We start from the raw sequence: 24,779 nt of genomic DNA on the forward strand, positions 1-24,779 counted from the left end.
CCCGGCTCATTCGGAAAGAAACTGCATCCTGATCCAGAGGGGAGGTTTATGCCGATGGTTGTTCGGAGTAGCGTCCATGGAGACACTTGATCTGAATATTTCTCCCTGTTTGGGGTGAGTTTTGTCATACTGCACATGTCTGTCCCAAACATGGCGAGAGCAAAACAAAACTGATCTGTTGCCAAGATAGCGTTTTTTTACTTGAAGCTTTGAAAGAGCTCAGAATTGTTGATCAGATAGTTTCAGGTAAAGACACAAAATAGAACAATTCACTATCTAAACAAACAAGTGGGTGGGTATTTAAACACAGGTGAAGAAGAACTTCTTTTTCTACAGCAAATTTTAGGTAGAGTTGACCGGTGGGACGATACTAGGGCTGGGAATTAATCCCAAATTAGAATAAATTGCAATATGGCCTGCTGCAATTTTCAAATCGTAGAAGTTGCAATATTTTTTTTTACTTGAAATGTATAAAAATACCAGTTTGATGAATCAATTTTTTACAGCGGCAGACATTTTATGCACATTATGCAAACATTCAAGTGTCATATTTTTATAATGGTTTACAAAAATCCTCCTTTTTGTGTTTCATGTTTGTTTTTCATAATCAAAATGAGGGACAGAATTGATAATGCCCTTAAATTAAGCTAATTATATCACATTTGCAATATGAGTAAAAATAGCTCATTCCATCTAAAACTGATGAAGCCTAGCGTTACTTCACGAAAGTCATACCCTAGCTGTGATCAGCTGGTAGTCAGCCTCACCTCCCCCACCCCAGCTGCCTCCCTTATAGCTTAAAGCTTGTTTAAGATTCATGCTACTTTGATTCATTGCATTGGAAATAATTTCATTTTTTCAATACACATGGTCTTGTTTATGGTATTATTTATTGCTTGAATTTGTTGAAAAATACCTAAGAATAATCGACGAATCATATTAAATCGCAATATTTAGAAAAAAAAAATCATTTTGCCCTAGGCGATACTGCACATGCACATGTCAGCACAGCTGTATTCAGATCAAATCCTGTGTATGATGCATGAACACGCATATCTCAATCAGATCGCATCTTTTAGCATGCATGTGAACAGAGACTTTAAAATAAATCAGAATAAATTCAACTGGATTGTGAAAAAAAGCTCATGTAACCACAGATGCTTGCATGCTGTTAGGACACAGTGTAGCTATCGTCAGACATAAAAGGACATTATTGTGTACTGATTTAGTTTTCTAGTGACCTTTTTTGTCATGCACCTAAATATTTCTGTTCTTAATTTTTGGTAATTAAACCAAAATCTGACATAATAATGGGTTCCCAGGACGTTTTTGTTGCAGTGGTATAAAAACAGGTATCAATATGATTTAATCTTCTTTAAAATTGTGTAGGAGTTTAAAAAGCTGGTACTGTGACAAGTCTGCAACAATCAATTATTTGAAGTAATGGGCAATATTACTGATTTTCAAATCCCCTTGATGGACTTAAATTTGCTGATTTTAGTTTGGTTTTCAGTACCTTCCTCTTCTTCTTTTTGGTCCAGTTTCTCGGTCTGAGTCTCGATCACTGGTTGAGCTGGAGCAGCTTCTTCCTCTTCTTCTTCTTCTGTTGATCAGAGAGTAATTATGTTTAAAACTGAGTAACAAACAAGGTATATTTCAGAAATTACATCTTTTAATAAACATATTCTATAATTATAATACACACTGTGTCAAAATTTGTAACTTCAACCACATAAATTCAAATCTAAAGTAACGTCACACAACAAACAGCCATGCCTCATTACACACGGTTCATACCTTTTAGTCACTACACCTTCCATCTCCATTATTTCCTTCCCTCAATAAAAGCTCCACTCGGTGATTATGTGTGCTGCAAAAGACTGATTCTGTATCTCTGCCTCACATTTGTTTGGTTTGTCGCCTTTCAAAAAGAACCTGCTCCTCTAAAGCGGTGAAGTTTGTCATTTGTGTTAAAGGGACACAGCACAGCGGGGGTCCTGTTGTCATAGGGACCCCTGTCTTTCCCAACTGTTAATGAGACTGCAGTCTTTCAATAGCGAGTTGAGCTGTCAGTGTCGCTGCTTCCTCTGTGTCACAGTGGCAGGCTGAACCCCTTCTAGGCCACGCGGGGCAGCAGGGCAGAGGGTGTGGAGCAGCTGCCCCGGGCCCCGTCCCATTGGTCTGACCAGATGACGGCATGGTGCAGAGGCAGATGGCGATGCTGGGATTGTCTTGTGCTCTTCAGAGGTGGCATGGGGATGGCACAGAGGTTTTCCGCCTGGCTGCCCCGAGACAAGCTTCTCTCTGAACAGCAAGCCCCAGCAATTACCGTCCTAGCAGGAGGTCTCACAACTCCTATTCATCCTCAGAGAATGTACAACAAAATACAGGCCGGACCAGCTGGCAAACAGCACACCGGTTCTACCTCGCCAGAGATAAACGTTTTTTTTTTTTTTTTCCTCAAACACATCTCTGAGAGACGTATATAGGCTGCGCTTTCAAAGTAAGGCATAATAGCAAAAGCTGCACAAAACAGATTCATGAGCAGAGGAAAAATAGTCGCCTGTTTCCTACAGGCGTTTATCTTGGTATGAGTCTTATAGTTAATCTAAGATGACAGCATTTCCTTCCTATCCAGATAATCTAAATGATAATGTCATCTGTCCATAAAGTGATTTATCCCCTTTCTCAGATGGAGGTTTAGGGTAGAAGGTTATTTGGTGCACTGATGAGTTTACTGAAACCGGGTTGATGACACAAGCCATTTCAATGTACGACCACGCTCTGCAACCAACAGGACAAGGTTAAAATCTTTCCTTTCAAGGGCCTCAATCAGGCTTAAAGGAAAACAGTAATCACTGTCTTTCAGATAGTCCCGGCCGTGCTCGTCAGCCCCTCTCCTCGGTCAGGCAGCCGGAGCAATCAACCTGCCAGGCATTAGGAGCGGATAGACAATCTGAAAATAAAGGGTATAATGCACCTGCCAGCCAAAATGGCCATTTGGAGAAAAGCTAGTGATCCTGGTGACCCCGCTGTGGATGTGTAGGGGAGAGGGGGAATAGTAGCAGCTAGCCAGGGTGGGCGTTGGAACAGTGGGGAGGGGCTGCGTTTAACAGAATTCACCCGGATCAGCGATGTCCCATACACTGACACCTCCCCTGAAAGCAGGCCCAATTATGGCCTTTGTAACACTTAAGAAATAAAAGCTTTTAGGGGAGTGAGGTGGGGGAGTGGGGAATCACAGGTCTTAGTCAAAGGACAATACATTAATGCAAACATGGTATAGAGACAGAGATGTGCAAGTTTAAAACTACATGACCTTTGCTCTCTGCTGCAGGTGTCTCCTAATTTCTATACGTTCACACAGAACAAGTCTGACTTCGGCACATGCAGTGGGGTTTTACTCTGCTCTATAATGACTCAGGGAAGACAAACCCTGCCCTGCAAACACAAACAAATACGTCTATTGTCATTTCTCGTTTCCTAAAATAGAGTACATTTTACAAAATGCACTTCAAAATTGAGATCAACCTTTCCAAGTGATGCAACATTTGTAATTGTGTGTAGAAGAGTAACAAAGACAGAAATTGCTTCAAAGCAAATAAAAAACAAAGACAGCAGCAGCCAGACTGTCAATCTGATAACAGCATCAAGACTTGGCCATGTGTGAAACAGGAGTCTACTGTTTTCTTCGACATGGTTACACACGTCTCCAATGACACGGAGGTCTAAAGATCACCAACAAGCCAACCGTAAGCAGAAATCCAAAACCAGGACTCTTCTCTGTGGAACAAAGTGTCTGTCAAGCCAGTTTTACATTCACAGTCCTGAAAATCTCAAAACAATTTCAGGTCCTGACTTTCACACATGCAGCTCACAGTAGGAGACTGTTCAACTGATGCCACCTTGACTCTACATCACTGCTATATGGCATTGACATATCCAACACGTGAATAAAAGAAAGAAATTATCGGTGACCAGAAAACACGACAAAGCTGTTTCATGGGCACAAACATTATCAACACCTCCCACTCACTCACAGTGAATCTGCCTGAATAGCTCCTACTAACCACATTGGAAACATTACAGACCAAGCAACATTTCATAAATAAAGTAGAGAAAAAGGTCAGAAGTCTAATCCACGATAAAATTATGTATAGACCCGTTTTAGGAGTAGTCACACAAACTGTGGCCCCATTTAGCCACGCTAGCTTCAATTAAAGCTAACATAGCTAAGCTACCTATGTACTTAAGGTTACTACATAAACCAATATAGCTAATTTAGCTGTAGCAAAGTGAAGTTTAGCAAACATAGCAAAAGCTAAAGCAGCTATGTAGATCACATATCTAGGTATCTTACATAGCCGCTTTGTGAGCCTAGCTTTAGCTATGTTAGCTACGTAGCACTGTTATCAATAGTTCAATTGGCTTTAGAAACACGAGCTTAAGTAAACATAGCTAAAGTTAATTTAGCTATGTAGATCATGTAGATAAAGAGCTAATGTACCTGCTTTGTGAGCTTAGCTGTAGCTACATTGGTTACTGCAGCTACCTTGGGTACTTTAGCAATTTAGATAATGTGGATACAGAGTTTATGCAGATGCTTTGTGAGCTTTGCTTTAGCTACATTGGCTACCTAGCTACATCACTCCATTATCTACAGAGCTTATGCAGCCAACAGAGCTATGTTAGCTACGCTTGCTGCACTGGAATTTTTTCATTGAGAAGAAGCTTTTGTCCTGTTAGCAGACTGTTTACCTTGCTTTATTAAACATTTTGTAATCAGGTTTTGCTTGTCAAATTTTTAACTTTTGGTACCCTTACCCTAAATGGAAGTTTTATCCAACTTTATTTTGGAAGTTTTGGCGTGTCTTTTCATCTCAGATATACAGATACTCTAGTAAAATCTATAGTTAAATTAGCTTTAGCAACATGAGCTCAAGCAAACCTTGTTAAAGCTCATTTTCCTATGTAGATAATGTAGATAAAGAGCTAATGTAACTGCTTTGTGAGCTTAGCTTTAGTTACATTGGCTACTTTAGCTATTTAGATAATGCAGATACAGAGCTTATGCAGAAACTTTGTGAGCTTTGCTTTAGCTACATTGGCTACCTAACTACATCACTCCATTATCTACAGAGCTTATGCAGCCAAAGGAGCTATGTCAGCTACGCTTGCTACGCTGGAATTTTCTCATTGAGGAGAAGTTTTGTCCTGTTAGCAGACTGTTTACTCTGCTTTATTAAACATTTTGTAATCAGGTTTTGCAGGCCGAGTTTTTAACTTTTGGTCCCCTTACCTTCACCCTAACTCTAAATGGACGTTTTGTCCAACTTTATTTTGAAAGTTTTGGTGTGTCTTTTCATCTCAGATGAACTGTCTGTGACAGTGGCCTTCAGAAATGAATGGTCTGCAGGCAGACCATCTTGGGTAGTTCTGACGCTAGCTTTTGCAGCTGACAACTACTTCTGGACATCCCAGTCAAACGTCTAAGCTTCTTAAAGCTCCTGTGAGGCACACATTGTTTGTGATGACTTAGTGGTTGACTTCTGTTGGCAATGTGGTTCAGTTCTGTCCTTATTTTGTCTTTAGATGCACAGGTATTTTTTGTAAACACTTTTTTGTAGCAAGCTGTTAGACTGAGACAGGGGCGACAGGCATTGATAAAAAAAAAATACCAGTCTACATATGCTTATGTTTCTCTGTGCTTATGTAAAAGGATTACATTAATTTCAGTCCATTTTGCAGCCAGCCTTACCCTTCTCATAGGAGTCTTAAATAAGATTTAAAACTTAGCATACAAAATTTCCAACCAGGACAATTTCCCAAATATTCTGTTAGAAATTATTAGCTACTGTATGACAAGGGGAGGGGGTACAATAGACATTCAACAGTACTAATCATCAAGAGCATAACGGCTGACCACAATTACAAGTGGCACTCCACACAAGAAGGCCATTAAAGGGCTTTTGTGATTAAAAGTTTTGACCTGCCTCTGAATTCTGAGTGATTAAAACAATCACATTCAATTAAATATCAGATTTACTGAACTGCTCCACACACTCATAATCCTGACAAGCCTTTTTAAACGCGGCACCAGACCAGCCACTCCACACACACATACACCAGCCTCCAACAATATCTTACTCCATAATTACACCCTCTTGTTGAAAAGTGCACACTGATGCTGCATATTACCTACTAGTGCAATCTACGAGAACTGTAGATGAGGCACAGAAATCCCCCAGTCTGAGGGATCTAAATCAGCTACTGACAGCATAGGACTGATTTAAAAAAATGAAATGCATCTCAGGTCTCTGACTGAATTTTAAGCTCCTGTGTGGAGTTTGAAACTAGTAATCAAAAAGACCCAGACATCAAAAACATGTCACTTGATAAGCTTAAGACAACAGGAACTAGGGACGCATGATATTATGGACATGATAATCAGTATCAGTAGATATGACGATTTCTTCTGATACTTGCATCAAATATATTAGCTGTAAATAACTGCCTTTATTCACAAATAAATTAGTGAAGTTTTAAGCAAGACTAAGAGACCTACATCAGTGAAAGTCTTTTCTTTGTTCACCCTCATTCCTTAAACTTTAAGGACTGAAGCTTATGACTGTTCATCCTGAAACATTAAAGTGTGTTTATAGGGCTCAAGTTTTAGGGCTGACCTACATTTATATAGCAGTATAAGAAAAATGAAGAGTCCTTTATGGCATTGGTTCCCAACCTGGGGTCCGGGACCCCTCTAAGGGGGGCACCAAATATCTTAGGTGGAGCGCGAGGCTTCGGCCCCCTCCACACGAAAACGAATTCAGGTATAAACGCAAAAGTTTTTTTTTTCGTATCTGCATTTCATCCACACAGAAACAGCGTTTCAGGTGACTGTAGATGATACTTTTTGAAAACAGGTCCCAGAGTGCATATATCCGTAAACAACTACCGTTTCGTCTCCGTGTGGACGGCTATCCGCATCTTTCTTGAAATGATTACATCACACATAGCGTAGCCCTCTTAAGGTGCCTGTGCGGGTCCGGCCAAAACAATAATGGCGGACTACAGGGTTGTGTTGTGTGTGCTGCAGAAGCTACTGAACTTGTTATGGCTTTTTACAGCAAAATCTGATGCTCCTTTACCACCACCGCGAAACGCAGAAAGTTTGTGTCAGTTTCCTGTAATCTTCTTCTCTCTTTTGGGGCATTTTCGTGGCAGCAATACAACGCCAAGTACAGGCTTGGCATATGCACAACGTCATTTTCAGTGGTTCCAAGTTTACACAGCTATTTCCTGAAATGATCCCGTCTTTACGGAAAACTTTTTCAAAACTAAATGGCAATTTATCATTTTTATTGGACAGGGCCTAAGTCTGCAATGAGGCTACAAAAATTACATTTGCAAATATTGACTAAAAATGTGAAAAAGGAGTTGTCAAATAGTTTATAAAAGGTCTTTTGATAAGGAACGCTTGCATATGCCTTTTTTAGGGTTTTATCAATGAAACAATTAAAATTAGGTTGATTTTTGGTGGCAGTGTTTCACTTTTTCTTCTCTCTCGTCTCCTTGAGGGAGGGGCTCAGCTTTTCTTAGGTAAATGTAGGAGGTGGGCTCTAAAGACAAAATGGTTGGGAAACACTGCTTTAAGGTAAGCTAGCTAAAAACAAGACTTCTTAATTCTGTCTGTGCAGGAGAATAAAGTAGTGGTGTGGCAATACCTTGTAAAACAAACCAAGCATACAGTGTCAGTCCAGGCAAGCAAGAGTCAAGGCAGGAACATGTGCTGTTCCTGCTTTTAGACTCGTGGAGGGGCAGGAGGATCCCAGAACAGCCACACCACCAAATGTAAATAACGGCTATAAGAACAGTTAATAAAGAAAATGATTTATAAGCCAATTCTTGACAAACTGGCCCTGACAGAATTAACATTCATTCAAGAGGTCCAATTTTGGTTTCTTTTGGTGTAATTAGAGCTGAAACCGAAGCATTTACCAATGTTTCTTTTTAGAAAGCAGTTATCTATATTAAGTAGTAACAATACAGCCTCAGCTTCACAATGTAAAGGAAAGGATTTTTCAAATTTTAACATAACAGAATTGAAAAAAGAATGATAAACTTGCATATTAACTTCATTCATATGGCTTAATACTAGCCAGGCTAGGCTAAGAGCAGCCCCACACCACACCAACCCTGCCGTACCAAGGATCTTTCTTGCATGTGCCCGCTCCCTGTTTCACACATCCATCTGGTAAACATCCCATAGACAGCTTTGGGAAAGGGCAGAGCCTTTGAAAAAAACTTGAGGGTGATTGGATGAACGTTCTGTCTGTCACATCTTTATGGGCCAATCAGAGTACGTGACGTCATAGCCCCTACCGAGGAGTAAACTCCATAGAGAGCTGCATAACGTTAACCATGGCCACTGTAGACATGTCAGTACATGACTTTTGTCGTTTTTGAAAAGAAAACATCTCACTGCTGTTCTTTGTTCTTCTTTTAACGAAGAAATGTCGTCATGTTCTGATTAAACTGGCGCTTTAGCAGCATCCACGCTAATGTCTTCCCCCATAATTGCACCGGCCTCTTGTTGCTGCTTGCTTACGTCACGACTCCATCACGCCCAAAAGTACTGCCCCTCGACACTGATTGGTCCAGTCACTCACTAAACGGGCCCAAACATTTCAGATGGGAGCTTTGCAAGATGTATTCGCCAGTGAGAAACACAGAAACAGGCGAAATCCATCTGCTGTGCAAGGTTACGCTCCCTCACCAACAAGATGGACAACATAAGGCTGCTGATTTCTACCCACCACTTCGACGACTGTGTCTTCATAACAACAAAACCTGGCTGCACAAAACATTCTGGTCCTAGCATTGGAGCTACTTGGCCGCACCATATACAAAGCGGACCGGATACCTGACTCTGGTAAGACTAGAGGGGGTTGTTTCCCCCCGCCCCCTTCCCCTTAAAGACATCACCAAAGTCGTTTCCACAAGCGGGCCTCCAGGATCCTGATGGACCCCTCGCATCCTGGACACTATCTGTTCAGCATCGCCTGCCATAACGAGTATCTTTCTTGTGGGTGCCCGCTCCCTCGCCGGCAGGATGGATGACGTGGGACTGCGGATTTCTAACCACTATCTGTTTTCTCTCTATTCTATTTTCTCTGACCATAAAAATGAGAGATAACATCTTACTGTGTACCCTGTAAAATGGTAAATATTGTATACACAGCTGAGTGCATTGTTACAATGCAAATATGAAGAATTTCTGCTCCACTAATAAAGACGTCATGATAAAAGATGTTTTCTCCTTGACTATTCAGGGGTCGTGTCCATGTCAGCAGCTCTGGCGATATTAAAATCTTTCTCCGAGATGTCCAGCAGACTCGGTGGAAACCCTCGGCGTTGGCAGCCAGGACACAGCAGCCGCTCCCTCTAATGCCACCGCCCGCTGACCTTGAGAGTATCGCGCCATTGCCTCCCTTTTGACAACATGATAAATCGCTCAATCAGAGAACCGGCCTGACGCCACCCTGCGCATCAAAAAATGCGCCAAGGGGAGCAGGCAAGCAAGCGGGGAAGGGGGATGCCGCCTCATCGAGTGCCAGAAGTGATGGTGTGAAAATGCACAATGTCACTGAGTGTGTTTTGTTATGTGCCTGCTCGGTGAAGGGAGAAGACAGGGAAGCGAGGGAACTTGATGAAATGATTACATAGCGGCAGAGAAGAGGGAAGGGGGGGCCTCGTGTTGAACAGCTGGCAGAAACCATCATTGTTTAACACAGTTTTACAATACCCAGTGGAGTCCGGAGTAAAGAGCAACGACAAACAGAGGGATGCTCTTCATCCTTCACTAGTTCTGCTTCAAGTCTTTCCACAAAAATCACGCTTTTTTTCTTGCGCAGCAAGCCGCCTTAAATTTCATCACCTCACATCACTAGGTGGGACAACAACTACCAATCAGGACACTGTTTAAAAGGCTAACCAGGCTTTCAAAATACTTAAAAAGATGTGTCAGCTGAGGCAAACAAATGGAGCCAACAGCTTAGGGAGAATTCTAGTTTTGTTTCTGTCTGATCTGTCTTATAAAAATAAAAACAGAAAGGCAAAAAAAATCTAATCAGGATTCTAGTCGAGCGCATAATTTGCCATCTGCCATTGAGCAAATCAACCAAGAACAAGAAGCACACCCACAAATATACTGCATATTTTATCAAACATCTGCTCAACATGTGGATGTTGATAGTAGCCTGAATATTCTCCTTGGACGACCACATGAAAGCTACAGTGCAGCAATTACATACATATCGACATGCTTCACAGGGAGCAGGCTGCAGAGCTTCATATCTGCCCCTAAATCGCTTTCTTTTTCCTGTCACTGGTTTTCCCATCCTGCTCATTAATTATCCCAAAGCAGGTCTGAGGTTCAGAAGAGCAGGGCTTGTCTGAATTTAATCTCTCCTTTGGCTTCTTGTGTTTCCTGGGATTGGTTTTTTTCCTTTCCTTTCATCTCGAATCAGATCTCTTCCACTCAGCGGTCACTTCCGGTGACCCTCTGGAACACTCAAAACCGCAGTTTTGCATAATTTTCAAAGAAGCTAGGCGGTAAAATAAGCCCACACAGCAAACAGTTAAGTTTACAGGTTTAGTCAGCTTTTAAAGAATTACCTTCTTTCAGCAGGGTCATGACAGGTGTCTGGGTCTCTTTTGTGTAGGACACAGTTTCACGTGGCGGGAAGTCCACCTGTGTGATTTTGGCCATTCCCAGTTTAGGAGTTGCACGCCTAAAAACAGAAAGCATCTCAAACTTTGCACAGGTTGACATCACTATAAAACAAACAGGGCATAGTGTAAATCAGGGATGTCAAACTCAATAACAGCAGGGGCCGGATTCTGAATTTAGGTCTAACCTGGCCTAACGGGGTCAACTCATTTTCACCAGTGATAAATTATGGGCAAAAAAACCCTTTGGAAATTAAAAAAGGCAAAATGATAAATTTAAGAGCTCAAACTCTGAGATTTGAAAAAAATTTAATGAATGAGTTAAAAAGGTAAAAACACATTAAAAGACAAAATAATGATTTTATAAGTAAATATATGAGATAGAAGGACGAAATCATGAGTTTAAAAGGTCAAAATATGAGTTCAAATCATAAATTTTGAGTCTAGCAGGTAAAAATATGAGATTAAAAGTCAAAGTTAGGAATTGGAAGGTCAAAACGTGATGAAATTTGAAATATGTAATTGAAAAGGTCAAAATATGACTTAAAATTTAAAATTGTGACTCCAAAAGGTCAAAATGTGTGATAAAAGTTAAAATTATGAATTGAAAAGGTTAAGATATGAAATAGAAATTCAAAATCATCATCAATCATAGGTTTAAGTCGTAATTCTGAGATGTAATATTGAAGTATGAAATGAAAACTTTTTTTTTTTTTAATCGGATACATTTTTACTCTCTAGTTCATCACATTTTTCTGACTTAACGATATTTTAAATCATCAAGGTTAAATTTACATTTTTTAGGTGTAGGAAATCCGCAGACCTCATACCGGTGGGCCAGTTATAATAAAAATATCATATGATCTTGCAGGTCGGATTTGGCCCCCGGGCCTTGAGTTTGACACCCCTGGTATAAATCAACTATTATGTTGTAACTTTCCTCATCTGTTGTTGTTTTACCCACATGGGAGAGGAATCAAAGCAAGTAAATGAGTGTTTCATGGGATGGCAAAGATTTCAGATTAGTTTAACACCCGGTGTGAACTTATTAAAAGCTTTCCTCTTTTGCATGCACTAGTTGATTCTTCTCTAGGCTGCTTTAGCTGAGTTATGACTTTGAAAGACATCGTAATCATGCCGTAGATTGAGAGAAGGGAAAATGACCAGAAAAGGAGAGAAGAGAGTGTCCAGTACCCCAGCTCAGAATCAGAGTGAAGTTGAAGTGTGGACGGGTCAGAGTCCCAGTGCAGAGTCCTGGTTAGTGTCACAGCAACAAGGCAGCATTAGTGAAAGAGACAAGCAAGCTTCAAATGAGGAGAGGAGATACAGTTAGCATCGTGGCACACAACATGCTGATTGGATTTGAGGTCACAAATCTGTGGAGTTCACATTATCAAAACACTTTCAACTGGATTTTCTTTGACATTTTTCAGCGCTCGAATTTGCAAACACAAAACTCAGAGAGGGAGAAACGTGTCTGTTTAAAATGCATGGCTGCACAGGCTCTCAGAGTGGGATGATGTGCAGCCTGCAGGTCTGTGAAAGCCTGAACTGTGTCACGCCAAAGGCTCTGAGTGTTGTGTCGACAGAGAGGGAGGGAGGGAGAGAGAACCCTCAGGGAGAAAACATGACCTCCATGTGTGTAGGAAATGGCCATGCTGGTGAGGGAAATGAGTCAACACGTAGGGGGAACAGCTCCCTGGGCCTGATGGGACACTGGGGGAGCTTGAATTTCAGCCCAGGGAAGGGGCTCTAATTAGGGGTTAAGAAGTCCCCCAGGCATCACAGCGGCCTGCTGTTTTATTGTTAATTTAAGATCAACCTAATTCAACGGCACACAAATTAAATAAACATGCACTCTCTGTTGGCACGACTTTGTCATCATTCACTTTAATGGTATGAGACTTTCTAAAGACTTAAGCTCAGTTGTTTTAGCATGATCATGCTCTAAGCAGTTCCATAAGCTTTGTAAGGACATAAAAGTGATACAAAACACACTTCTATCCTTACAAAGGATTGAAATTTTGAATGAATTTGCCAAGCAATAATCCCTAAAATCAAAGCTTGCTCATTAGCTCCCCAGCGAAAATTTTGAGAAGACACAAAGGTCAGAAAAGCACTGAAAAAAATAGCCTTAAGCGCTTCCTCAACATAGACGTTAACGTTGATCCCACAGTTGTAATGTACTCCACACGGAGCAGGAAGAAACTATTTCTCACTCCCTGCCTTGGGAGTGTTTGTCTGTATGTGTGAGTACCTGGGTCCCACAGCTCCATCAGAGTCCTGGCTCCCCGCCTCACTCGGAGTACCCGCAGATTTGGTTGTTGGCGACGTGGGAGGAGGGGCTAGATGGCCAGACAGACAATAATCAACTGTTACTCAACACGACTCACAACACAGAATAAAGGGATCTTTTTGTTTACATGTGAATATCGTGGAACATATTAGGGATGATACTGTGATGTAATTTAAAACTTGCAATCAGTGGGAAAACAGGCTGTTTGGACACAAATGGATCTAAAATAACTAAGAAAAGCAACACGTAAAAGACTAATTTATAATACCGTACACCAATTTCCTAATTTCAAAAAGTACGTTTGAATTTATACAGTAAAAGTAGAAGAAAAAGGAAACTTTAATGTTTTGGTACATCTGCTTCAAGTTTGTCTGCATCCTGTGAGTGAAAATGTTCCTGTGGATCTCTTCTGCCACCTGCTGGTAGAAACATGGCAGTGCTCTGGTAAGACCACTGAGTTAAAGCAGTATAACTCTCTCAAAAGTTTATGCTTTTACTTTACCAAAGCACTCTCTTTGCAAAACACAAGATAAACAGAAGCCTGTGAATAAAGACATGCTGACCTTAAGTGTATGCTGTACAAGGAGAAAGAGTAGAGTCATGCAAACAGGATTATTTTCAAATATTCTTGCACTGAACAGTCTGTCTGATTAAAATGCATACTCCTATCTTTCAATCTCCCAAGACCCTGCATGCACATATGAGGACATTACAATCTGGCTTCCCTATAAGACGGTAATAACTTAAACTATTAGAATATTTCAAATAATTGGTTACTGAAGTTTTAAATAATTTGCTTGAAATAGTGGAGAAGTCACTATCAAAGTATTCAGGAATTTTCATGGATATTTTGGGGAATATATGTTGGAAATTTTAAATTATTTTCATGGAAATATTGGGAAATATTTGTCTTTTGGAGAGTTTCATTGGAAGTTTTTTATGTTGTGGAATTTTCTTTTAGTATTTTCATGTGTAGTTTTTTTTCATTTTCAGGCATTTTCATAGAAATTTAAGAAATGTGTTTGCAATTTTTGGGAGCTGCATCTAAGTTTGGGGGGGGGGTTGCTCTGAATTTTTGTTAGCATTTTCAAGGAAACTTTGGAAGTATATTTGTTGATTTGGGGAATTTGTTTGCGGTCGTGGGAAGAGGTTGTCCTTGGAGGTTCCTTATTTTGGGGGGAATTTCTGGGAATTTTTGGGGGGGTTTGGGGGAATTTTCTGTCATTTTCACAGTGTGATTTGGGAATTTGCTATGAAAATTTAGGGGGAACTGCTTTGAAATTTGGGGATAGTTCCAATGAAAAGGTTGAGAAATATTTGAAGAAATTTTAGGGGTACTCTTTATGAGAAACTTTAAGAATATGTTTTCTTTTTCACAGAAATTTGAGGTAGGTTCTTTCAAATTTTAGAGAATTTGTGTTGATATTTGGCATATTTTTTGGGGGCCAAAATGAATTCCCATCAAAGACAAGGCTGAGCTTTTAAACCTATCAGGTCCTACTTGTCCCAAATAAGTGTGAGAAACTAGAAATGCATTCCAAACAGCACAGGTCTCAGGAGGTTAAATTCTTTTGTTTAATTCTTACATTACCTTAAATATTTTCAACAGTGTTCTTAACCAGAGCATTTCTTAGTTTTTATATTTGAACCAGGATGCGTCCCCTTACAGGGACTGCCTCTGGTTACAAGTTTAACGGCCCTTAATCACCCCCATAATGCTGTACCCCACTATTTTCGCTCAGGCCCAATGCTTATGGCGCCAACCTCCATAGCCTTATTCTGAACTGGACTCTGGCCATTTAAAACTGAACTCTAACAGGGTTATTTACTCGGGGTTGACCAATTATCCGTCTGTCTGGTTACTGACTGATATTTGGCATTTGGCTGTTTATCAGTATCTGCATTTTATTTTACCAATACTTGATAAAACTAAGGAAAAAGTATGCTACTTTTTAATTTTTTCTTTTTACTACATAAAAGACACTCATGTTAATCCAATAAGGTGAACAAGTATGATATTCCTTTAATATACATCAAAGATAAAAACAATACATAATAGAAAAACTTATGTTTTCCTAGTTACTTAGGCAAGACTACTACTAATAATTATATATCTTATCAGCATTAAAATAGGACAGCAATGGCATTCTGTTGCTAAAGCTCTGAAGTCTTGCATACACTGATTAAATGTAAACACTAAGTCATGGGAATGCAAAGTTTAAATGCTGCTTAAAGCTTTAATGTGAGGATCACAAGCCTTTAATGTTAAATCAGTGCATGTATTGTATGTATTGTATTGGATCATGTAATTTATGAGAAAGAATACCACAGAATAAGTCCACGCAAACTTAAAATAACCACATCAAACACTTTCATAGGCTTAGTGGGTAATTAGATACAGCTATGATGACCTCTTTTATGTTACGTAGCTTTTGGCTTTCGTTCTCCTTTAAATGGCTCAAACACATGATCAACTAGTCTGAGGTCAGGTGACCAATGAGGCTAGTAAACAGCATTCCACCTTGGCCTAATAAATCTTCATGTTTCTGATGATTGCTCTAGTTTTCAGATCTGCTATTACAAAGACTAATCACGTCTATCAGCATGAATGTTAACATCCATGAGTCAAACCCAAAACACTGATTTCAAAAAAAAAAAAAAAGATAAATAGAGTGTGTCAAATATTGGCCAGTTAGCTTCTGCAACAGTTCTGTGTTTAAGCAGGCATTAAAGAGGCTCTACAGAACAGGAGATGTGAAAGTTAAAGTCTATTTTTTTCCAAAGCGGTGAATGTTTAAGCAAAGCAGATGTGTGGGAGAGGGTTATATGAAACATACCAACAGGAATGTCTGACGCTAAGCCCATGCTCTGTAGATAGGCCTCAGTCTCACGTCTTTTTCTCTCTAGGTCAGAATCCTCCTGGTGAACGACGGCATCTTTTAGCTGATCCGCCTAGAAATAAAGAAATAAATCATCTATTAATACAGCCTCTAAATATCTACAAAAATTAGCTCTAATCCGGGATGACCGACATTTTGATGCTGATTCCTCAACTTAAAAGATGTAGCATCATATTCTTGACAACTGTAACCTTATAATGCCTGTGTGGATGGGATTTAATTGCAATTATTGTTGTAAGATATACACACAATCTATAAATGTGTGAAAAAAAGCATTGACTGCTGACATCTTGCTCCCTCTGACAGATGTCACACTCATTGCTAAAACTGTAATGGAATGTAATCTTCTTTACTGCCTTTTCCTCATAAAATTATAAATTTAACCTTGAAATCTTAGATTTTTTTTCCTAACTAATATTTCACTGTAGGAGAGGAAAATTGTGGCTCAAGTCAAGTCAACACATGAAAACAGTTTGAAGTGTTGGTCATTTGAGCCTAAAATCTATTTTCATTTAGGTGCAATCGAGGAGGAGAAACGTGGACTTAGCAGCTCAAAATTAAAAAGCCTTTAAAATACAGTTAAAACTGGGGGTTTATTAAAGAAAATCTTCTCCAACCAGGTTAGGTCAGCCGACACAGTCACCATAGTAAACGACTCAAAGCATCTCTCTAGAACAGGCTTGATTTACCCCTCTTTCAGGTTTAAGTTACCTTCCTATCTGATACAGAAAACCCTGAATTTCCTTCATTTCAGAATTAACAGACTCTGGGTTTTCAAAATAAATCTGCTTTCTGAAACATGCCTCTGGGATTGTTGTCCTCGGACTGAACTATATAAAACAGCCCATATATAAGTTTTTAAAATTTGAATTCATTAATAATAATAATTATAGTAGTAGTAATTATCATCATTGTTATTGCTACTAGTAGTAGTATCGTTATTATATATTTAGATCTGTGTTTTTTAGATGTGTCCTTGTAAATTCTAAATGGAAAGCTTAGTGAGCCATGTTAAAAACAGTGACTACAAACTCATTAAGATATAAGCTAGTGCATTCAGAAAGTATTCAGACTTAACTTTGCCTTATTCAATCTGTTATGTTCCAGCCTGAGGCTACAGTCAAAATAAATCATATTTATTATCATTAATCTACATTCAGTACTCCATCATGACAACATGAAACTGAATTTTAGAAAATTTTGAAAATGTATTTAAAATAAAAACTTGAAATGTCATATTCCAAATGGATTCAGACCCTTTATAAAAACACTTAAAATTTCACGCTGGTTCCCCACATTTCTCTCAATATTTGCTGAGATGTTTCCACACCTTGATTCGAGTCCTCCTGTGGTTAATCAAACTGACTGGAAATGATTTGGAAAGGCACACAGCTCTCTATAACAGGCATCACAGCTGACAGAGCAAAAACCAAGTCACTATCTGCAGAGCTCAAAGGCAGGATTATTGCAAGACACAGATCTCGGGAAGGCTACAAAAGAATTTCTGCTGCACTGAAGGTTCCCAAAAGCACAGCGGTCTCCATAATTCTCAAATAGAAGAAGTCCGGCACGACCAGGACTCTTCTAAGAACTGGTCACCCGGGCAAACTTAGCAATCAAGGGAGATGGGCCTTGGTTATAGAGGTGACCAAGAACCTGATGGTCACTCTGACTGGGCTCCAGAGATCCTCAGAGATGCAGAGATGGGACAAAGTTCCAGAAGGACAGCCATTATTGTAGCCCTCCACTGGTCAGGGCTTTATGGCAGAGTGACGGGAAGCACGAAACACATAAAATCTCACTTGGAGTTTGCAAAATAAAACTCCAAATGAAAAGAAAGCAGGAAATTAATTTAATTTACCACAGGTGGGCTACAATCAAGGTGTAGAAACATCTCAGCAAAGATCAAGAGAAGTGGCAGGACTGAGCTCAATTTCAAGTGTTTTTGCAAAGGGTGTGAATACTTATATAAATGTGATATTTATCTTAATTAATTTGCAACCATTTTTAAAATTATGTTCTCACTTTGACATGGTAGGGTACTGAGTGTAGATCAATGGGAACAGACATGATTTTTTTTTTTTACCATAATGATACTAAAGATCATTTAAAACACTGCATTGCAACCAGCATTTTAACCTGCTGATCTTGACAGCTACTTCTGTAATAGTATCTTATTTCCATTCTAATAATTGTTCCATATTTCATTTAGAAATGAATACAACATGCAAAGACAGTTAATGGTTCACTGTTTTTTAAACAGTGTAATTTATCATAAATTAATGTGTCACCTCTGTAGGACTAAGACTTCTTTACTTTTTCCCTTCTCTCCAAATTCTTGCATCATCTTAAATATCAGAGCTTACACAGATCATATGCAGGTACAACTGGCAAATTTGTGGTATTCATGTAAACATAACTGGACATGTTTGTGCCTCATTTTCACTCTTACGCAATGCATATTCCAGAAATCCTGATATGTGAAGCATACCTCTTTCTTCCTGCGCTCTTCCTCCTTTATTTTCTTCTCCTCTCTGATTTGAGCCAATTTCTGCTTCTTCCTTTCAAGCTCCGCTTTCAGTTCACTTTTGGAAGACATGATGCCACAGCTGTGCAAAAACAGATAAAAGTTTTCATGCTTGTTCAATTCAGGATGTTTTGGAAAACATGTTGTCTGTATAAGTCTAGAGCTGTTGTTTTTACTGTCCAGAAGAGACGCCCCCCCCCCCCACATCCTCAAAAAACCTATGAGGGTCTCAGCTTCAGGACCAGACACCTGGCACGGCATTAATGACAGCCAACCTCAAGAGGTCACCTGTCAAAATACATACTTTAGAGATTCTGCCTTTTCAGCTGGGTGACTTTATGAACCTATCAGCCGGATACACATCTTTGTGTGTTTGTACAACTTCATAACGGGTTAAACCGCGACCAGACTAGCCACTCATTGTCAGTCAGCTAACAGAGAGCCCCACCCTGCAGTTTGTACGACACCAGGTTAGCTTAGCAATCTTTTCTATTTCAGCTTTTCAACCACACTGTATTCGTTAGACTGAAAGTCATCCAATGTTTAGTGTAATGTTTCAAGCGTGCTTGAACAATCACACCGAAGTTTCATTGAAAAACAGGCAACATTAGCATCATCTCGGCCTTAGCCAACAGTAGCCTTCCTTGTTGTGAGAGGCTAGGGAGCTAGCTTAGCCGTCCTGGTTAAATGTGTTCATGGTGTTTCATAAACTCAATGACCACTCTTGATAAGCTCGTTCTCAAACAAATGTTTTCAGGTCAAATAAATAGCACTAAAACACTTGTAGTCCCAACTTTATACTGACGATGTTTTACAGTGTTAGCTTTCTGTTAGCAGCTACGGTAAACAGAACCTCGGTCCGCAGAGCTGTCATCTTCACAAACCGCTCACAGAATAAAGCATGCTGGGCTGCAAACGCAGCGACAAATACAGAACCATGTCTCACGTACGTGCTAACGCTGGTATCAGTACGTTAACGTGCAGATTACAAACCTTTTATCAGGTTTTAGACCTGACAGTAAATGCCGCTAGCCACACACAGCCAAAACAAACAGGACGGCCAGCCTGACTACAGGTGCCGAGAGGATCCAAACGGGAAGTATTCAGCTTTGACGTGGCTGTAGTGTCAGCTGAGGTCAAAGATGGATACTTTGGAAGATGTTTTAACCTGAAAATGAAGCGGTCACGGTTTGCAATTTCAAATTCGGATATTATTCTTAATGTTGGTGGTTTATACTGGTGAAGAAAGTGTTAAAAAAGTTTTACAAGAGCTGAGAGAACTGGTGAATGATGCAAGTAGGACAACCACACGTGCCTTTGCTCATTGTGATCTTCAGCAGACTCTCTTTCTTTCTATACTTATCAAAAAAAAACTAAGGACATATTTCTTTGTTGTGCCACATTTGTAAGGAACAGGCATTTGTGGGATGAGCAGCAGAGCTGAGTATGTGGATGGTGCCCATGAAAAATTTGCCAAACCTTATCTGCCAAGGCCATACAGCTTATTCTGCCAACGACTCTTGTTTAGTGGATTGAATGATTGAAGTCTGAAGAAACATTCTGGCAATTTAACAACTCACTAACTTATCAAACAGGAGCCTCATTAGAGTGTGGAAGAACCATACACAGCCTCAACAGCCTGGCACCTCCTCCTCATGCTGGTCACCAGCCTGGTCACACATCGCTGTGGAATGGCATCCCATTCTTCAACCAGCACTGACAGCAAGTCAGCACGCCTACAACAGCTCAATGGGGTTGAGGTCAGGACTGCTGGCAGGCTATTCCGTCCTTGCCACTCTGATTAAGCCCACTCTGTGGGGGTGTGCGTTGTCATCCTGGAGGATAGAGTTCGGTCCCAAACTGCGGAGATATGGGATTACCACTGGTTGCACAATGTCATCTCAATATCCCTCTGCACTCATTGAGATTGCCTCCAATTATGACAAGCCTCGTTTTTCCAATGAGGGGAATGTCGCCACACACCATCACAGTATAAGATTTATTGCCGATAAGCATTGTTACAACAAAGAAAGAATCTACCAAACACAAATTTCCTTACTTTTTGTGCTAGGCAAAGGCTTATATACAGTATGTGACAACCATCCCTGCAACTACACCTCTGGTTGGCTGGAAGCCTCCCCTCCTTTCAAAACACATTAAAGCCTGCAGGCTTGAAAGGCTCCAGTGATGGTTGTCCTTCTGGAACTGTCCCATTTCCACACAGGATCTCTGGAGCTCAGTTAGCAGGACCATTAGGTTCTTTGTCACCTCTCTAACGAAGGCCCGTCTCCCCTGATTATTCAGTTTGGCTGGGCAGCCAGTTCTTGGAAGAGTCCTGGTTGTGCCAAACGTCTTCTATTTGAGAATTATGGAGGCCACTGTTCTCTTGGGAACCAGAGGGAAATTGCAAGTGTTTTTGCAAACGGTCTAATTAATATATAAATGTGATATTTCAGATTTTCATTTTAAATACATTTTCAAAAATTTCTAAAATTCCGTTTTCATGTTGTTATGGAGTACTGAGTGTAGATTAATGAGAATAAAAATGATCTGTTTTCTACTGTAGCATCAGGCTGCAATGTAACAAAATATAATATATAAATAAATATACAATTATCATTAGTAGTTCCAGCAGTTTATTACTTAATTCAGTGAGGTTTAGCTGAACATAATCTTATTTATTACATGTAATTTTTGAGAATACAAACAGTTAGAACAAAGGCAATATGACAATATTATTTTAACAATGTAAACAGTGTACACCAACATCATCATTTATGATACCTTACAAAGTAGCTCACTGTATTTGCATGTAATAACGGTAATACATGCAACAGAAAACAAGCTGAAAGTGCAGCAAATATAAAATACTATAAGGTGCAAGAGAGAAAATAATGTATAAGCAAATACATATTTCTTTCTTTCTTCATATTTCTCAACACATCCGTTCCACATCTTTGTTTTTGTAATCAGTTGTTCTGATCATCTAGCTTGTTAGCCCTCCTCCTCACATCCACACAGCCCTCAACGTCAGTTTCATTAGACAGCTGAGACAGAGAGGGACCAACTTTTGCGTTTTCCTCACCTCTGGCAATGGGATGCCGAGTATACGAAGCTTGGTCGCTGGGCCTTTTCCAAGATGCTCGAGTGGCAATCCAGAGGATTGTAACTCCATAGGCCACCAGGAGCACTCCCATAACATTCACAAAAACTGCCTCTGGGGGTGAGTCCTTATACTTAGGGTTGTCCCTTAAACAGAAAAGGTTTACAGAAATTGTGAGGCAGCACTTTTACATTTTGCATCATGTCTGGAAATTTAAATCAGAAAGACTTTTTCTTTTTATACTTACAAGCCAAAAATAAGTTTCTCTGTCATGCCCATGAGTGCCACGGCTATAATACTGGCAAAGAGGAGCTGCCCACTGAACACATGGAGGGGCATGAAAGCAGCTCTCCAGGATGCTGGTGTAAATGGCATCAAGTACATGATGACTGCAAGAACAATCTGCTCATTCAAGGAGGGAAAAAAAACATTCACTCAGCAAACATTTTACCTCTTTGTGTTTACTTTGACTTACCATCTCAGAAAATACTCAAAGTAAGAGATTGTAAATCATGCCAGTAGATCAATTAACCCTCAGGCATCACTGGGGACATTTTTGTCCATTTGGGCAAATTCTTCCTCTTTCTCTGCTCACCATTTTGGCTGTGTTAGTGCATATGGTCTCATTTTTTTAAACAAGTTTCTTTCGAGGCAAATTTTTGAAGTCAAATTTCCATGGCTCTAATAGATCAGGGGAACACTGTGAAACAAATTTACTACCCTTTAAAGCCATTAACGACAAACATGTCCACTTCCTAAAAACTGCTATAAAAACTAAACAGATTAATATTTTTTCTGCTTTTTTTTTTGCATAAATCTGTTAAACAACTTCAGCTGTGCTCAAAACTACCAAACATTTTTAGTTTTTGTGTAGCATCTGATTTAAAACTTACTACCCTTTTGAGTTATTAAGAACAAAACAGTCCACTTCCAAAAACGGCAATAAAAATAGTATACATTAATATTTTTATCTGCTTTTTTTAGTCAAATCTTTTGATCAACTTAAGCTCTGACAAAAACAATCACTGAATAATTTTGAGGATTTTAACCCTTTAAATGCCAGTTTGATTACAGGATGGTCATATTTTTTCTAAAAAAAACCATACAAAACAGTTATTATTTTCCACATAGCTAATGTTGGGGGCTGGGGGTGTTTTTTTAAATCAGTCCAGGGTATGTCAAACATTTGTCAAAATATTGACCTTGATGCATTATTAGTTTTTGTGTAGCATCCAATTTGAAATTTACTATCCTTTCGAGTCACTTGTGGACAAAAACGTCCCAATGACTCCCATTCAAACACATCCTTTAAACTTTTAAGTAATCAAACTGGCATTTAAAGGGTTAAAATCCTCAAAATGATTGAATGTTTGGTAGCTTTGAGCACAGCTGGCATTGTTTAAGAGATTAATGCAAATATATACAGTGCTTAACAAATTTATTAGACCACCCTAACCAAAGTAAGGTTTATGCCACAGCTGTCCTAAATTAACAGCATTGGTAATTACCAAAATCATTTTTTATGTTTCTGCAATGGTTAATACACAAATATGTAGAGGCTCTTTAACCCAAATGATATTTTTAATGCTAAAATATAATTATTACTGTTATCCATGAATTTTCAAATTTACTGATTTACCAAAAAACCCTGAAAAAATATAAAAGCACATTATTATTTCTTGATTAACATGTCAAATTATAGCCTACTTATTTACTTGCATTCCTGAACAGAAAAATGAGTTTTAGTGGTTGAATGTTATGCTTGATTAATTTCTGACTTCTCAGAGAAGCCCAGTGAGCCGGCTCAAATTTGGGTATAAAAAGGTGAATTCAGTTTGAAATTCCTCATTCCAGTTCAAATTGGTAAAACGTGGAGAGCTCACTGAAAATCAAAGAGTCCGCAATAAAGCACTTCATGATGCCGAATGGTCTCTGAGACAAATATGACAGGTGGTCTAATAAATTTGTTAAGCACTATATATATATATTAATCTGTTAAGTTTTTATAGCAGTTTTTTGGAAGTGGACATTAAATTAAAGTGATGCCTGAGGGTTAAAGTAGATTAATAGTGTTGGACTTCTACTATCAAACAGAGTGACTTAAAAATGTTTCTTTACCTGCAGACCAAACAATATCAGAGCTGCAAAGCCCAGCCAGCTGTGCAGACTGTACATGTTTGGGATGTTAGCAGCATTGTGGAAATCAAAAGCTGCCACAAAAGATACCGTTGCACAGGTGAAGGCTGCCAAGTTTAAGCCAGCGTGGACTAACTTCATGATTAGTTTGTTGATCTGCCAGGTCCAGGGGAGCCTGAAGATGATGATGGCTGTAAGAGAGGGTTATTTGGGGTCAGTGGGTATAGGTATGAAACTCGGATACAGCAAGAATTTGTGTTTCTTTCTATCAGGGCTCATGTGCCTTACATTATTTCCTGCACATGTTGAAGTTTGATTTGAATGTGAAGTTCTTGGTACCAAAATGAAGTTGGTTAAGTTACATGAATAAGGCTTAAAATCAAAGTCATGATGCAATGTGTCAAAAAAAACCGTCCTCTTAAGGTTCTGCAGATTGTAAGCAGTTCCATCCACCAATACTTACTCTTGACGCCACATATTCCAATTTGTTGTTTTCTAAGTCAAAGGAAACAAGCCAGAGAAGTTTAGTCTATGTTTCCATATTCAACAGTTCCCTGACACTATTTTCCTGAACAGAGCTAACTTTTTGCAGCTTAGCTTTTTTCTGTTTTACGCTAGTGATATTTTAAAAATAGAGACTCCTCTCACCCACTCCGTTCAGGAAAATGAAGCCAGCGAGTTGTAAGACCGGATGCCAGTTGAACTCAGCAGGTCCTCCGTCCCAGGCTAACCCCTCTCTGTAGTAGAGGACCCATCGTAGCACGAATATGATGGTGGCAAAGCCGAAAGCAGCGGCGGCTGACAGCACGGCCAGGAAATGTTTATAACCCTCCATGGCTGTCTGGAGTTAAAGCGGCACCGGAGGAGAACCAGACTGGAGCAGCCGTCCACAACAAACCACAAGAATTTCAAGAGGAGGCTAGACGGAGCTGAGTCACATGACCTGGGAAAAGGGCGTTTTGTAACTTTCCTCGTTACAAAAGAAGTAAAAAAAAAAAAAAAAGACCGAGTTATGTATTGAATTATTTAAATGAGGCAGGGCTGTGTTTTTACTATATTGTTTAGCGTCCTCTATAAAGATGTTTT

At 39.5% G+C, this 24,779-nt stretch overlaps 2 protein-coding genes across 3 annotated transcripts in view; both read right to left on the bottom strand.

Annotated features, from left to right (window-relative positions):
- Positions 1-19,551, bottom strand: part of LOC121522755 (dynein, cytoplasmic 1, intermediate chain 2a-like) — a 29,512-nt gene extending 9,961 nt beyond the window's left edge. Inside the window, exons 1-7 of one of the 2 annotated variants that reach the window (XM_041807395.1) lie at positions 19,448-19,551; positions 18,419-18,536; positions 15,865-15,979; positions 12,989-13,076; positions 11,926-11,985; positions 10,678-10,793; positions 1,517-1,603 (exon numbers count right to left, since the gene is read on the bottom strand). In XM_041807395.1, coding sequence (XP_041663329.1) covers positions 1,517-1,603; positions 10,678-10,793; positions 11,926-11,985; positions 12,989-13,076; positions 15,865-15,979; positions 18,419-18,526 — 574 coding nt within the window. In that variant the 5' untranslated portion in view covers positions 18,527-18,536; positions 19,448-19,551. The remainder of the gene's footprint in view (positions 1-1,516; positions 1,604-10,677; positions 10,794-11,925; positions 11,986-12,988; positions 13,077-15,864; positions 15,980-18,418; positions 18,537-19,447) is intronic. The other variant, XM_041807396.1, reaches the window with a different exon arrangement.
- Positions 19,552-21,086: 1,535 nt separating this feature from the next.
- LOC121522318 (plasma membrane ascorbate-dependent reductase CYBRD1) lies at positions 21,087-24,607 on the bottom strand. The gene is made up of 4 exons (XM_041806534.1): positions 24,342-24,607; positions 23,676-23,884; positions 21,805-21,959; positions 21,087-21,703 (listed from the first exon to the last, which is right to left on the bottom strand). Exons 1-4 carry the CDS (start codon positions 24,526-24,528, stop codon positions 21,424-21,426), a joined length of 831 nt encoding a protein of 276 aa, XP_041662468.1. The 5' UTR covers positions 24,529-24,607; the 3' UTR covers positions 21,087-21,423.
- Positions 24,608-24,779: the final 172 nt, after the last annotated feature.

Source organism: Cheilinus undulatus, linkage group 15 (assembly GCF_018320785.1).
Source record: "Cheilinus undulatus linkage group 15, ASM1832078v1, whole genome shotgun sequence".
In the NCBI taxonomy this organism is placed as follows: domain Eukaryota; kingdom Metazoa; phylum Chordata; class Actinopteri; order Labriformes; family Labridae; genus Cheilinus; species Cheilinus undulatus.